The sequence below is a fragment of the Trematomus bernacchii genome, unplaced genomic scaffold (assembly GCF_902827165.1).
Source record: "Trematomus bernacchii unplaced genomic scaffold, fTreBer1.1, whole genome shotgun sequence".
NCBI lineage: Eukaryota > Metazoa > Chordata > Actinopteri > Perciformes > Nototheniidae > Trematomus > Trematomus bernacchii.
The window spans coordinates 172,294-185,993 of record NW_022987702.1 but is presented as its reverse complement, the minus strand read 5'-3'; the positions used below and the strand labels follow the sequence as shown (position 1 = coordinate 185,993).

Here is a 13,700-nt window from a genome sequence, read left to right as displayed (position 1 = left end):
CATTTTGCACTGAAGTGTAAAAGCCAAATGAATAACTGCCGTGTGTGAGGATCCTAACTTTATCTGTTCTTGGCAAAGGTGGTGAAGGACACCATCAGAGACACCAGGCAGAAAGTCACCAACCTGACGGAGAACAACGAGTACCAGTACAGAGTTTGTGCTATCAACAAGGCCGGAGCAGGAAACTACTCTGATGGCTCTGACCTCTACAAGGCCTACGACCCAATCGGTACGCTTATTATTATAACTTTGCATCACAAAGTTATATTTGAAGACTTCTTAATTGTTAAGGTCTTTATTGCTGACAACATTCTTCATTCATCCCTTTTGTCTTCCTCAGATCTTCCTGGTGAGCCGTCCAAGCTGCGTGTGGTGGACTCCACAAAGACCTCCATCACCCTCGGCTGGGAGAAGCCCGTCTATGATGGCGGAAGTGAAATCACACACTACCTTTTGGAGATGTTGAATTCAGAGGAGAAAGAATGGGCCATCGTCAACCCGAAGGTCAAGGCCTGCGAGTACGTGGTGTCTCACCTCAAACCTGGAGCATACTACTTCTTCAGAGTCTCTGCTGTCAACTGCAAGGGCAAAGGAGAAGACATCAAAATGTACCAGCCCCTTCAAGCCAAGGATATCTTGGGTTCGTATTCTTGTAGAGCATGACTCGAGTCTTAAAACCATATTTATGATCTTTTTTATTGGATTCTTTTGCTATGAATTTTTCTCACTGACGAAATTAATTCCTGCTCTGTGTTTGTGTTACCCTTCCTTCCAACAGAGGAGGCCGATTTGGACTTGGACGTTCCCATGACCACCCAGTACACAGCCAGGGCCGGCCGTGACGTGGAGGTGTTTATCCCCTTGAAGGGACGCCCCGCCCCCAACGTGACATGGCGACGTGGCGACCGCAATATTGCTGCTGACAACCGCTACACCATCACCAGCACTGAGCGCGCCACCACGCTCCTGATCCCTAAGGTCAGCCGCGACGACCGTGGCAAGTACCTGCTGGAGATTGAGAACGGCGTGGGAGAGCCCAAGATCATCATTGTGTCCCTGAAGGTTCTGGACAGTCCAGCCATCTGTCAGAAACTCATGATCAAGAATGTGACAAGAGGACATCTGAGCCTCAGCTGGGAGGCTCCTCTCATCGAAGGCGGCTCCCCTGTCACACATTACATCGTTGAGAAGAAGGCGTCCACCATGAAGGCTTACCAGGTGATCAATGCCGAGTGTACCAACACAACTTACAAGGTGACGGGCCTGGAGGAGGATATAGCTTACTTCTTCCGTGTGTCTGCTGAAAATGAGTACGGTGTTGGCGAGACATGCGAAACTACTGAACCTGTAAGAGCCACGGAAACTCCTGGAGCTGTTAAAAACCTGGTGATGGCGGATTCTACAAAGACCTCTGTTACCCTGCAGTGGACCAGACCTGACCACGATGGGGGCAGCCACATCACTGAATACATTGTTGAGAAGAGATCCGTGGAAGATCCTACCTGGACTCTGGGAGCAACATGCAAGCGCCTGAGCTGTGAAGTGACGGGACTCAAGGAGAAGGCTGAAATGGACTTCAGAGTGCTCGCCAAGAACGAGAAGGGCAACAGTGACTTCTCCCTGATTGGTCCAATCACAGTGAAGGACTTCATCATTCTGCCTGAAGCAAACCTTGTTGACTACCCTAACGGAGAGCTTGCTGTCCGTGTTGGTCAGAACATCCACATCGAGTTGCCCTTCAAGGGAAAACCATTGCCTTCAATCAGCTGGCTGAAAGATAACCAGCCACTGAAGGAAAGTGACAAGATTCGCTTCAGGACTACTGACAACAAGACGGCGGTCACAGTCAGAGGAGTCAAGAAGGAGAATGCCGGCCAGTACACTTTGTGTCTGGACAACAGAACCGTCAAGAACTACTTTGACATCAATGTGATCACTCTTGGACCCCCCTCAGTGCCTGTTGGTCCCATCCGCTTCGATGAGATCAAAGCACAGAGTATCATCATTTCATGGGATGAGCCGAATGAGAACGGCGGCGGTGAGATCACCTGCTACAGCGTGGAGAAACGTGAAACCGCCCAGGCCAACTGGAAGATGGTCTGCTCCAGTGTTGTCAGGCCCACTTTCAAAATCCCTAACCTGGTCAAGGGAACTCAGTACCAGTTCAGAGTCCGTGCAGAAAACAAGTATGGGATCAGTGTTTCTCTTGCATCCCCAGAAGTTGTTGCCCAGCACCAGTACAAACCTCCAGGACCCCCACCGAAACCAGTGGCCTTCAATGTCACCTGTGATGGTATAACCATCAGGTGGGACGCCCCAGAATTTGACGGAGGATCCCCCATTTTGGGATATCATGTTGAAAAGAAGGACAGGAACAGCCTCTTGTGGCAGAAGGTGAACTCCACCATCATCTCCAACAAAGAGTACAGGATCATTGGTCTCATTGAGGGTCTGGAGTACTCCTTCAGAGTCTATGCTGAGAACAACGCTGGACTCAGCCCTGTTAGTGAACAGAGCAAACATGCCCTGGCTATCGCCCCTGTTGGTAAGTACACGCAAGAAACGACATCTTTATATGTTGGGGGATAGCTTTGTACTTACAGAAGCAGAAAGCACATGTTGTTAAAGATCCTGAGTGTTTCTGCAATGTTTGATTTTACATTCAAACATTGTGAATATAATGCTTCTTTCTCTTCTCAATTAGATCCACCTGGAAAACCTGTCTGCATTGATGTCACCAGAGACTCAGTCACCCTTAAGTGGGCCGTCCCTGAGAGGGATGGTGGCAGCAAAATTGTGGGCTACAGTGTGGAGAGGCGCCAAGGCAGAGGCAAATGGCTGCGATGCAACTTCACTGATGTCTGCGAGACCCAGCTCACTGTGACTAGTCTCTCCTCTGGAGACAGATTCGAGTTCAGAGTCATTGCCAGGAATGCTGTGGCCACAGTCAGTCCACCATCTAACTCCTCTGGATATATTATGACAAAGGATGAGAGCAGTAAGTCTTTTCAAATGATCATGAATACAAGTTTCCTGACAACCCTATGATTGTACAGATTCCTAATGAGTTTGTTCTCTTTGTGTCTCCAGTTTCTCCAGACGTTGAGTGGTCTGCAGACCAGGCGCTCACCCTGAAGGCTGGTGAGAACGTGAAGCTCAGCTGCAGCATCATTGGACGTCCCGTGCCCCAGGTCATCTGGTATAAGGATGGCAAAGAGATTGACAGGAGGACCATGTATGACATCGAGATTACCTCCGACATTGGCACCAGCAGTCTTTTTATACGCGATGCTAACAGGAACCACCGTGGCATCTACACAATAGAGGCGAAAAACAGCTCCGGTACCAAGAGAGCTGATGCCAACGTCCGAGTACAAGGTTCGTGAACACAGCTGATGATGTTACGATATCTGATATTTCATGATTCAATAATTGTCAGACCTATTTATACTATTGAACACTTTTTAACCTCTACAATCTCTTTCCCTGCAGATACACCCGGACCTGTTGAGGGTCCCATCCGTTTCACCGGCATCACGGCTGAGAAGTGCACCGTGTGGTGGAACCCGCCGGAGAACGACGGCTGTGCTGCCATCACCCACTATGTGGTGGAGAAGAGGGAGACGTCCAGGATCTCCTGGGCCATGATCACCTCCAAATGTGAAGCCTGTTCTTACAATGCTGCAAACCTCATCAAGGGCAACGAATACCAGTTCAGGATCTCTGCTGTCAACAAGTCTGGTGTCGGCAAACCTCTGGACTCTGATCCCTTCATTGCACAGATGCAATACAGTAAGTCACTCATGGGTATTTGATCTCTGAAATATTGACCTTAAAACTAAATGACCCAATATACTAGGGCTGTGCGATTATGGCAAAAATCATAATCACGATTATTTTGGTCAATAATTGATATCACGATTATTAAAAACGATTATCCATTTACTTTGAAAACATCCATATATTGAAAAAAAAATGTGAACAGTATGTTTTTAACAGTTGATTACCCTGAACTTCAAGTATAATTCAACTGAAAAACCAAAAAAAAAAAAAAAAATTTTAAATTTTTAAAAAAAAAATTTTAATAAAAATAATAATCGTTTTATTTCGATTACATTGTTTTCGTAATCGTTGCAAGCCAAAATCGTAATCGAGATTAAAATACGATTAATTGCACAGCCCTACAATATACTTCACAATCTGCTTTATTCTCATGCCATATGTTCTGCTCTCTTCAGCTGTGCCGGATGCCCCTGGTACCCCAGATGCCACCCATGTGACTGGAAACAGCATCACCATGTGCTGGACCAGACCAAGGTCAGATGGAGGCAACGAGATTAAGCAGTACATCCTGGAGAGGAGAGAGAAAAAGAGCTTACGCTGGCTGAAGGTTTCCTCCAAGAGAACCATCACAGAGCTGAGACACCGTGTCACCAACCTCACAGAGGGCAACGAGTATGAATTCCGTGTCATGGCAGAAAATGGAGCTGGCATCGGACCGGCCAGCAGTACTTCCAGGCTCATCAAGTGCAGAGAACCAACAAGCGCTCCTAGCACACCCACATTGATCAAGGTAGGACTGCAGGAACATTGCATTGATGAAAAGATTCACATTTCCAGATTGTTTTGAACAGAATGTGACAATAAATGTTGGTCTTTTCTTGTTGATCAGGTCGCTGACTCCACCAAGAACTCTGTCACCCTGGAATGGACCAAGCCTGTCTTTGATGGCGGCTTGGAAATCATCGGCTACAACGTCGACATGTGCAAGGCCAGTCTGGAGGAGTGGCACAGAGTCAACAGCCAGATATGCATCCACACCAGTTACACTGCCAAGGGCCTGGTGCCTGGAGAGCTCTACAGGTTCAGGGTCAGCGCTCTGAACGGGGCCGGAGAGGGCGAATCCTCAGGGTTGCCGAATGCTGTTCAGGCTCTGGACAGACTCAGATCTCCTGAGATTGAACTGGATGCCAGCTTCAAGCAGACCCACATTGTGAAGAATGGCAGCACTGTCACCCTCCATGTTCCCTTCAGAGGGAAACCAGCGCCTCTTGCCACCTGGTCTAGGGTAGATGGGGAGCTGCCTGTCATGGCTGATGTTAACACCACAGAATGCAGCTCCACTCTGACCATTGAGAGCTGCACGAGGTACGAAGCCGGCAAATACACCCTGTCCCTGGAGAACAACAGCGGTCGCAAGTCCATCACCTTCACTGTCAAAGTGCAGGACACACCCGGACCTCCGGCAGCTATTACCTTCAAAGACGTAACACGCGGAGCCTTAACGGTTATGTGGGACGCCCCCACCAATGATGGCGGAGCCCGGGTCCACCACTACATCGTGGACAAGCGGGAGGCCAGCCGCCTGGCGTGGCAGGAGGTCAGCAGCAAGTCCTCTCGCCAGATGATCAGGGTCACAGGTCTGGATGTCGGTATACCATACGTGTTCAGGGTGATTGCTGTGAACCAGTACGGCCAGGGAGAACCTTTCGAGATGACAGAGCCCGTCATGGCCACAGAGGAACCTGCACCACCCAGGAGACTGGATGTTGTAGACACCACCAACTCCACAGCCTCCCTGGTGTGGCTGAAGCCCGAGCACGATGGAGGCAGCCGCATCAGAGGCTACATTGTTGAATTCAAAGCTAAAGGCACCGACCACTGGAATGTTGGCGGAGAGACCAGATCTATGAAGATGCTGTTGGAGGGCCTGATTGAGAATACAGAGTACGACTTCAGAGTGAGTGCCAAGAACGATGCTGGAACCAGCGAGCCTCAGGGCACCTTCAGCTCCGTGGTCATCAAGGAGCCTCGCATCGAGCCGACAGCCGACCTCAGCAGCATCACCAACCAGCTCATCACCTGCAAGATCTCCAACAACTTCACAATCAGCATCCCCATCAGCGGCAGGCCTGCACCCAAGGTCACCTGGAAACTGGAGGAGATGAAGCTGAAGGAGTCTGACAGAGTCTGCATCACCACCACAAAGGAGATCACTACTCTGACGGTTAGAGACAGCAAGAGAAGCGACAGCGGCAAGTACTACCTGTTCCTGGAGAATGTTGCCGGTGTGAAGACGTTCACAGTGACCGTGGTTGTCGTGGGCAGGCCGACTCCACCCACAGGCCCTGTGGTGATTTCTGAGGTCTCTTCAGAGTCCTGCAGCCTGTCCTGGTCCGAGCCAGCCGACGATGGCGGCACGGAAATCGGCAACTACATCGTGGAGAAACGGGAGTCCGGCTCCGCCTCCTGGCAAGTCGTAAACTCCAGTGTGAAGAGAACCACCATCAAAGTGACCAACCTCACCAAGTACATGGAGTACACCTTCAGGGTGTGCGCCGAGAACAAGTTTGGAGTCAGCAAGTCCACCGAGTCTGCTGCAGTGGTCATTGAGCATCCATTTGGTAAGTTCTGCTAGACGAAAGTCAATTACAAGACCTTTTTATTGGGGTTTCGTTTTATTGGCAGCTTGAAAAAATCCAAACAATTACAAATTATTTTCACATGCAAATCAATTTCCATTTCATCAACAAAGCTACATGTTTTTATCCATATGATCTTAACCACCATTCTCCTCCACAGTTCCTCCAAGTCCTCCAACTCGTCCAGACGTGGTTTCCGTGTCCGCGAACGCCATCGGCATCAAATGGGACTTGCCCTATGACGACGGCGGCAGCAAGGTGACGGGCTACTGGATCGAGAAGAAGGAGAGGAACACCATCCTGTGGGTGAGGGAGAACAAGCTGCCCTGCCTGGAGTGCCACTACAAGGTGTCCAACCTGATCGAGGGCCTGGAGTACCAGTTCAGGGTGTACGCCATGAACATCTCCGGATTCAGCAAGGCCGGCGAGGCTTCCCGACCCATGGTGGCCCTCAATCCTGTTGGTGAGGGAAACGTTAATGTCTACGTCCATGACAGGTCGTTCAGCATATGTAACACAAGATGTGGTCAGCCAAGAGCTTCTATATCTGAAAGAATGGGGACACAGGATACTCCTCAGGGTTAGAGCAGGGTGTTACCAGTATCTGACCTGCATTTAGTCGTCTCAGTACTCAATCACAACAAGTTGAATCATGAATCTTATCTTAAAGGCTTTGTAATTAAAGCTTAATAACCCCTCTTCTCCATCTCAGATCCTCCCGGTAAACCCGAGGTGACGGACATCACTCGCAACTCAGTGTCGCTGTGCTGGACCATCCCGTCCAACGACGGCGGCAGCAAGATCGTGGGCTACGTGGTGGAGAGGAAAGTCCACAGCACGGACGAGTGGGATGACAACCGCTGGCTCAAGTGCAACTACACCACCATCAGCGAGAACTACTTCACCGTCACCAACCTGGGAGAGGGAGAGACCTTCGAGTACCGGGTCATCGCCAAGAATGCCGCCGGCGTCCACAGCGCAGCCTCCGAGATCACCGGACCGGTCACATGCAAGGATGAATACTGTAAGTACAAGAGTTCTAAAACCTTTAGGTTCTCATATTGGAATAAAGTCTAATTGTCTCTTCTGCTGCAGCTCCTCCTAAAGCCGAGCTGGACAGTAAGCTGGTGGGTGAGACCATCATCGTCAACGCCGGCTCAGACCTGGTTCTGGACGGCGCCGTGGGCGGGAAACCCGAGCCCACCGTGTACTGGTCCAAGAGCGACAAGATCCTGGAGCTTGGAGAGAAGTACTCCCTGACCTACACCGCCACCAGAGCCATGGCCGTCATCAAGAGCTGCGACCGCTACGACACGGGGAAATACGTCCTGACCGCCAAGAACGCCAACGGACTGAAGACCGCCGTCGTCAACGTCAAAGTCCTGGGTGAGCACACGGGACGTTAACATGAACTGTAAACATTATTAAATAACTCTGTTGACTCCTAACGATCAGATTCAGATTAAAAATACAAAATATAATCAACAAATCCTTTATCATACTATTAGAGGTAAACATATACTTCATTCATCATTTAGAGAAACAGGTACGTCATTAGTGCATCAAATATATAATCCTTGAACCAAATGTGTTATTGTGCTTTATGAGGTCCTTTACCTTTAGCACTTGAAGTACTCTCTGATGCTAATTAGGGTTCCTGCAAATCCATAAAAAGGCTTGAAAGGTTCAAACAAATATTTCATTCTTAAAATAATCGTCTTAATGAGAATCAAAATGCCTTAAGGTCTTAACCTGTTAAGCCCCAAAGCCCCCGTCGGAGGGTCTTTTTTTAAATTTGTTTTTAATTTTTTATTAATTTTTTTTATTTTAATTTTTTTTCTTTGGATGGAATGAATACCTATGGTGATAATTTAATGTAATACATCATTTTTATAGTCTGGTACCTGAAAAAGGTCAAATGGCACTGATGGAACCAGATGCACCCAAATGTGCCGAAAGCTTATTCCGCCTGGAACTTCTTTTTGCTAAATCTCTCTAAAAAGGTCACATTTAACTTGTTTTGCCTCAATCTTGATACAGGGTACTTATTATATGTTATAGTTTGGATTCCTAAAGCTTTTAGTCTACCATCCCATCATTCAAGGGTGGTTTTCACTATAAGTAATGTTTTTTCTTTAGGCGGAGGTAAGAATTTACCTTTTTTTACTATGTTCCATCTGAATTTACTCTGACTGAGAAACATCTATATTTATTCTGACACTTCTACATCCAACTCACAGATGTAACCTTGCTTTGAGAAAAGAAATTATTCATATAACCCTTTTAGAAGTGAAGTTGTAGTCATTTGTTTTGGGCATGTCATTTTCGAGCCTGAAACCTGAAAAACAGGCTCGGGGCTTAACAGGTTAAAAGTTATGAAACTGATTTTGCATTATAATATCTCATAGTTGCCAACATCTATTGTTTGTTATTGAAATGTGACTGCCTATCATCACCGTCTTATGGATCTAGAGCTCGGAGATATTGAGGGAACATTGTTTCTTAAATGAAGTCTAAATCTTAACTCACTTGAGTGTTTGTAATCGTTGGCGTTCCTCCGCTGAGTAGCAGATGATCTGTGAACTGAACTCTGATTGAACTCCGTCTCTCCCCCTGCAGACACCCCCGGAGCTCCGGCCGACAGCATCACCATCAGCAGGGTGACGGAGGAGAAGTGCTCCGTGTCCTGGAAGATTCCCCTGGAGGACGGCGGAGACATCGTCACGCACTACATCGTGGAGCGCCGCGAAACCAGCCGCCTCAACTGGGTCCTCATGGAGACGGAGTGCAAGACGCTGGCCTGCGTCAGCAGCCACCTCATCAAGAACAACGAGTACGTGTTCAGGGTCCGCGGAGTCAACAAGTTCGGAGTCGGAGTTCCTCTGGAGTCCGAGCCCGTCCGAGCCAGGAACGCTTACAGTAAGTGAACTCTTTTTAGTGAATGTACCAGAGGGCACGAGATACTACAACGTGATTATCCCGCTGACATGGGGTTTGGGAGTCGTTGTAGAAGGAAATACATTAAAGAAACAAGGTGAATGATTGAAAATGAGATGGTGGAAAATATCAGGTTTTGGAAAACAGACATAGAAGAACACGGGTCATTGAAAGTGCTTGAATTTGGGGTAATCTGGCCTGGAAAGGGTCTTGAATTTGTCATTCTAACTTTAAATGGAACATAAAACATATTAGTAAATCATTTCCCATTTGGGATCATTATGTTTCATTCATACATTCCAGTTGTTTAGGAATGAATGTTTTTGATTCATCTTCATTTCATCATCTTGGGTTTAAGTATTTAAAACGTCAAAGTTCAGATTCATATTTGAAAATATTAGCAAAAAAACAACTAAATGTTTTCAGATGATTTCTGAATTCCAGGTTTCAAAAAGTCAAAATGCTCCCCTGTGTAATCCCACTCTAAATACTGTGCCCCCCCCCCCCCTCTCTCTCTCTGCAGCCATCACGTCTCAGCCGGGCACTCCGGAGGTGACGGCGGTGGCCAAAGAGCACGTGGTCATCGAGTGGCTGAAGCCCGAGACGGACGGAGGCAGCGAGATCAAGACGTACCTGGTGGACAAGCGAGAGAAGAGCAGCACCAGGTGGACCCGGGTGAACAAGAACTACACCATCTACGACACCCGTCTGAAGATCGCCGGGCTGCTGGAGGGCAGCGAGTACCAGTTCAGGGTGACGGCCGTCAACGCTGCTGGAGACAGCACGCCGAGCGACGCCTCGCCCTACATCCTCTGCAAAGACCCCACATGTAAGAGAGAATAGAATACAATCATTTCATGCAATGCAACATGTCCCACATCAGGATCAATAAAGTACTTATCTGATCTGATCTTGTGAAACACTTTATGAATGTCTCTGTTTCCCCTCAGACACCCCGGCTACTCCCTCTATGCCTCGCATCACGGACACCACGAAGCACAGCATCAGCATGAAGTGGACGCGCCCGATGTACGACGGCGGCAGCAACGTCAGCGGCTACGTGGTGGAGATCCTGGAGGAAGGGACGGAGCAGTGGTACCGCGCCACCGCCAAGGCCCTGAAGACCAATGAGTACGTGGCCGCCGGACTCGCCTCCAACAAGAGGTACCGCTTCAGAGTCGCCGCCATCAACAGCAAGGGAACCGGAGAGTTCAGCGAGGCCAGCGCCGAGGTGGAGCCGCTGGAGAGGATCGGTGAGTCAGGGAGGAACACAATTACACACAAATAAAGATTCTTCTTCATCAGTCTTCAAATGACACGATGCCCAGGAGCAGGCGGAGCACTAGGATCATATACTTTATCATTAATGACTTCTCCTCAATCTTCTGCAGAAATCCCGGACCTGGAGCTGTCGGACGACCTGAAGAAGACGGTGTGTCTGCGTGCCGGTGGGACGCTGCGCCTGGTGGTGTTCGTCAGCGGCCGCCCCGCCCCGGTGATTTCCTGGAGGAAGACGGGGGTTGAGCTGCAGAGCCGTGGACACATCGAGAACACGGAAAGCTACACCGCCCTGACGGTGGAGAAGGTCAACCGCTACGACTCCGGGAAATACATCGTGGAGGCGGAGAACCCGTCGGGAAAGAAGAGCGTCGTCGTCCTCGTCAAAGTCTACGGTACGACACAGAGAGGAGTCACACAGGGGGACGTGGAGAACAAATACCAGCTTCAAGTTGTTCTGGGTTTAATTGACTTTTGAAAGTTGCTGAGAACTTAAAAGACATCTAGCCTTAAGATGACGTATTGTATTTCTGTAGTCCACAGCTGGAGTAGATCCTCCAATCAGAATCTTTTTAAAAAGGAATATTGAGATCCTGGAAGAGTCACACCTTAAATAAACAATGTAATACAAAGACTGTAAACTAACATCTCCTCCCCCTCCTGCAGACACGCCCGGCCCCCCCACCTCTGTGAACGTGAAGGACTACACCAAGGAGTCGGTGGTGATCACCTGGGACGTTCCCAGCATGGACGGCGGCGCCCACGTCAGCAACTACATCGTGGAGAAGCGCGAAGCCAGCATGAAGTCTTACAAGACGGTGACCACGGAGTGCCGGAAAACGCTGCTCCGCATCACCGGGGTGGAGGAGGGCGTGCACTACTTCTTCAGAGTGCTGCCGGAGAACATCTACGGCGTGGGCGAGGCCTGCGAGACCCTGGAGGCGGTGTTGGTGTGCGAGGTGCCGTCGGTGCCGCTCGACCTGCAGCTGGTGGACGTCAACAAGTCGTCGGCCACGCTGCGCTGGGAGCGGCCGGTGCACGAGGGAGGAAGCCGAATCAACGGCTTCTCCATCGAGGCGTGCAAGGTGGGATCAGAGAGGTGGACCGCGGTGGCCTCCGTGAAGGCGTCGGCGTCTCAGCACACCGTCACCGCGCTCACCGAGAACGACCAGTACCTGTTCAGGGTCAGAGCCACTAACAGCAGGGGGGCCAGCGAGCCCATGGACACCGTCACCCCCGTCACCATCCAGGACATCAAGGGTGAGACACACATCTCATTACAGAACTGGGACGTGGCTATAACCTGGACAAAGTTGTTGACACCCACATGTATCAAACATTTCAGTTTTTAGAAATGGACAATTAGTAGTTGGGACTGCAAGATAAACAAATACAATCTTTGGATGATATGGATATTTATATTCTAGTTATATATTTACAACCACAAAAAAGTCCAACTGGTGGTCCTTTGCACGTCTTAGTTGCGCCACCATCCCTAAAGGTTAGACGAGCATACCAGAGATAATGAATTATAACATGCCCCCCTCTCTCTTTGTGTTTAGTGATGCCAAAGATCGACATGACCAGCATCCCTCAGAAGATCGTGTACGTTCACCGGGGGAAACCCATCGAGCTGAACCTGCCCGTGGTGGCCCAGCCGCTGCCCGTCTGCTCCTGGTCCTTCTCCGGAGAGAAGCTGAAGGACAGCCTCGACCGCATCACGATCGACGGCAGCCGGCTGACGGTGCGCGACACGACCATCAACGACACCGGGGACTACGCCCTGGAGGTGAAGAACGCCCTGGGCAAAGCCAGAGAGGTCATCAAGGTCATCATCCTCGGTAAGAGACACTGAATATCAAAATATATCTTTAGTGGTAGAGATTGAGATTAAATGACGTGCAAATCATTAAACATCCCATTCCTCCGGGGTCCCCTCAGATAAGCCCGGCGTCCCGGTGGGCCCGGTCCGGATCGAGGAGGTGGACGGGCTGTCGGTGACGACCAGCTGGGATCCTCCGGAGAAAGACGGCGGAGCCAACGTGACGGGCTACGTGGTGGAGCAGCGCGACGCCCACCGGCCCGGCTGGTGCACCGTGTCTGAGTCCGTGACCCGGCCCTGCTACAAGTTCTCCCGCCTCTCCGAGGGAACCGAGTACGTGTTCCGCGTCGCCGCCATGAACCGCTTCGGAGTCGGAAGGTTCCTGCAGTCGGAGGTGGTCGAGAACAAGAGCCCCAAGAGTGAGTCCATCGCAATCTGTCCTCCTGGAATGAACGTCTTATTGAAGGGCTTCCTGTTGGGGTCAAGGGTTATTCATCCACATCCTGCAACACGGGACTGGAGTTCCTTTAGATACTCAAGAGAAAACAACTAATCAAACACTAGAGAACAACAACAACAACAACCAGTTAGCAGTTAAAAGCAATTTGAGATACGGTTTTTAGTCATGTAAACGTACAGGTAGAAAAAGGGAGTATTTTGTATAAATGGCTTCAAACCCAGCATGCAGGATTTGAAGCTTTATCCACCCAACAACAGCAAAGCTTCAGTTCAGATCAAAGCGTGTTGGGACAGTTACATCACAGTCCTTTGCAATCACAGTTAGAATCTGATGTCTTTCTGTAACTGAGTGTTCATGTGTTTGTTTAAAGGTTAGCAGGTTTCCTAATGACCGTTTTAAACCACGACTTTGAGCTTGAGTTCCCTAAACTAAACCCCTGTCCCCCTCTCACAGCGATCCCCGGCGCCCCCAGCCAGCCGGAGGTCCTGGATGTGACCCACGAGGGCATGACGCTCACGTGGTTCGCCCCAGAGGACAACGGTGGCTCCACAATCGCTGGATACATCATCGAGCGTAAGGAGGCGCAGTCGGAGCGCTGGATGAAGATCAGCAAGAACCCGGTCACCATGACCCGGTTCCGCTCCTCCGCGCTCACCGAGGGCCAGGAGTACGAGCACCGCGTCACCGCCATCAACTCCCGGGGCGAGGGGAAGCACAGCGAGGCCTCCGAGATCACCGTGGCCATGGACCCCATCGGTACGGGAAGAGATCAGCATCATTT

The 13,700-nt window shown here is 49.8% G+C and overlaps 1 protein-coding gene across 1 annotated transcript in view; it reads left to right on the top strand.

Annotated features, from left to right (window-relative positions):
- Positions 1–13,700, top strand: part of LOC117490100 (titin-like) — a 241,720-nt gene that overhangs the window by 212,340 nt on the left and 15,680 nt on the right. The window contains 19 exon segments of the mRNA XM_034139686.1: positions 79–229; positions 341–640; positions 779–2,545; positions 2,705–2,998; positions 3,091–3,378; positions 3,493–3,792; positions 4,239–4,573; positions 4,673–6,404; positions 6,583–6,885; positions 7,135–7,446; positions 7,518–7,808; positions 9,042–9,341; positions 9,883–10,188; positions 10,310–10,612; positions 10,751–11,032; positions 11,304–11,897; positions 12,200–12,478; positions 12,579–12,878; positions 13,373–13,675. Of these exon segments, the coding sequence (XP_033995577.1) occupies positions 79–229; positions 341–640; positions 779–2,545; positions 2,705–2,998; positions 3,091–3,378; positions 3,493–3,792; positions 4,239–4,573; positions 4,673–6,404; positions 6,583–6,885; positions 7,135–7,446; positions 7,518–7,808; positions 9,042–9,341; positions 9,883–10,188; positions 10,310–10,612; positions 10,751–11,032; positions 11,304–11,897; positions 12,200–12,478; positions 12,579–12,878; positions 13,373–13,675 (8,740 nt within the window).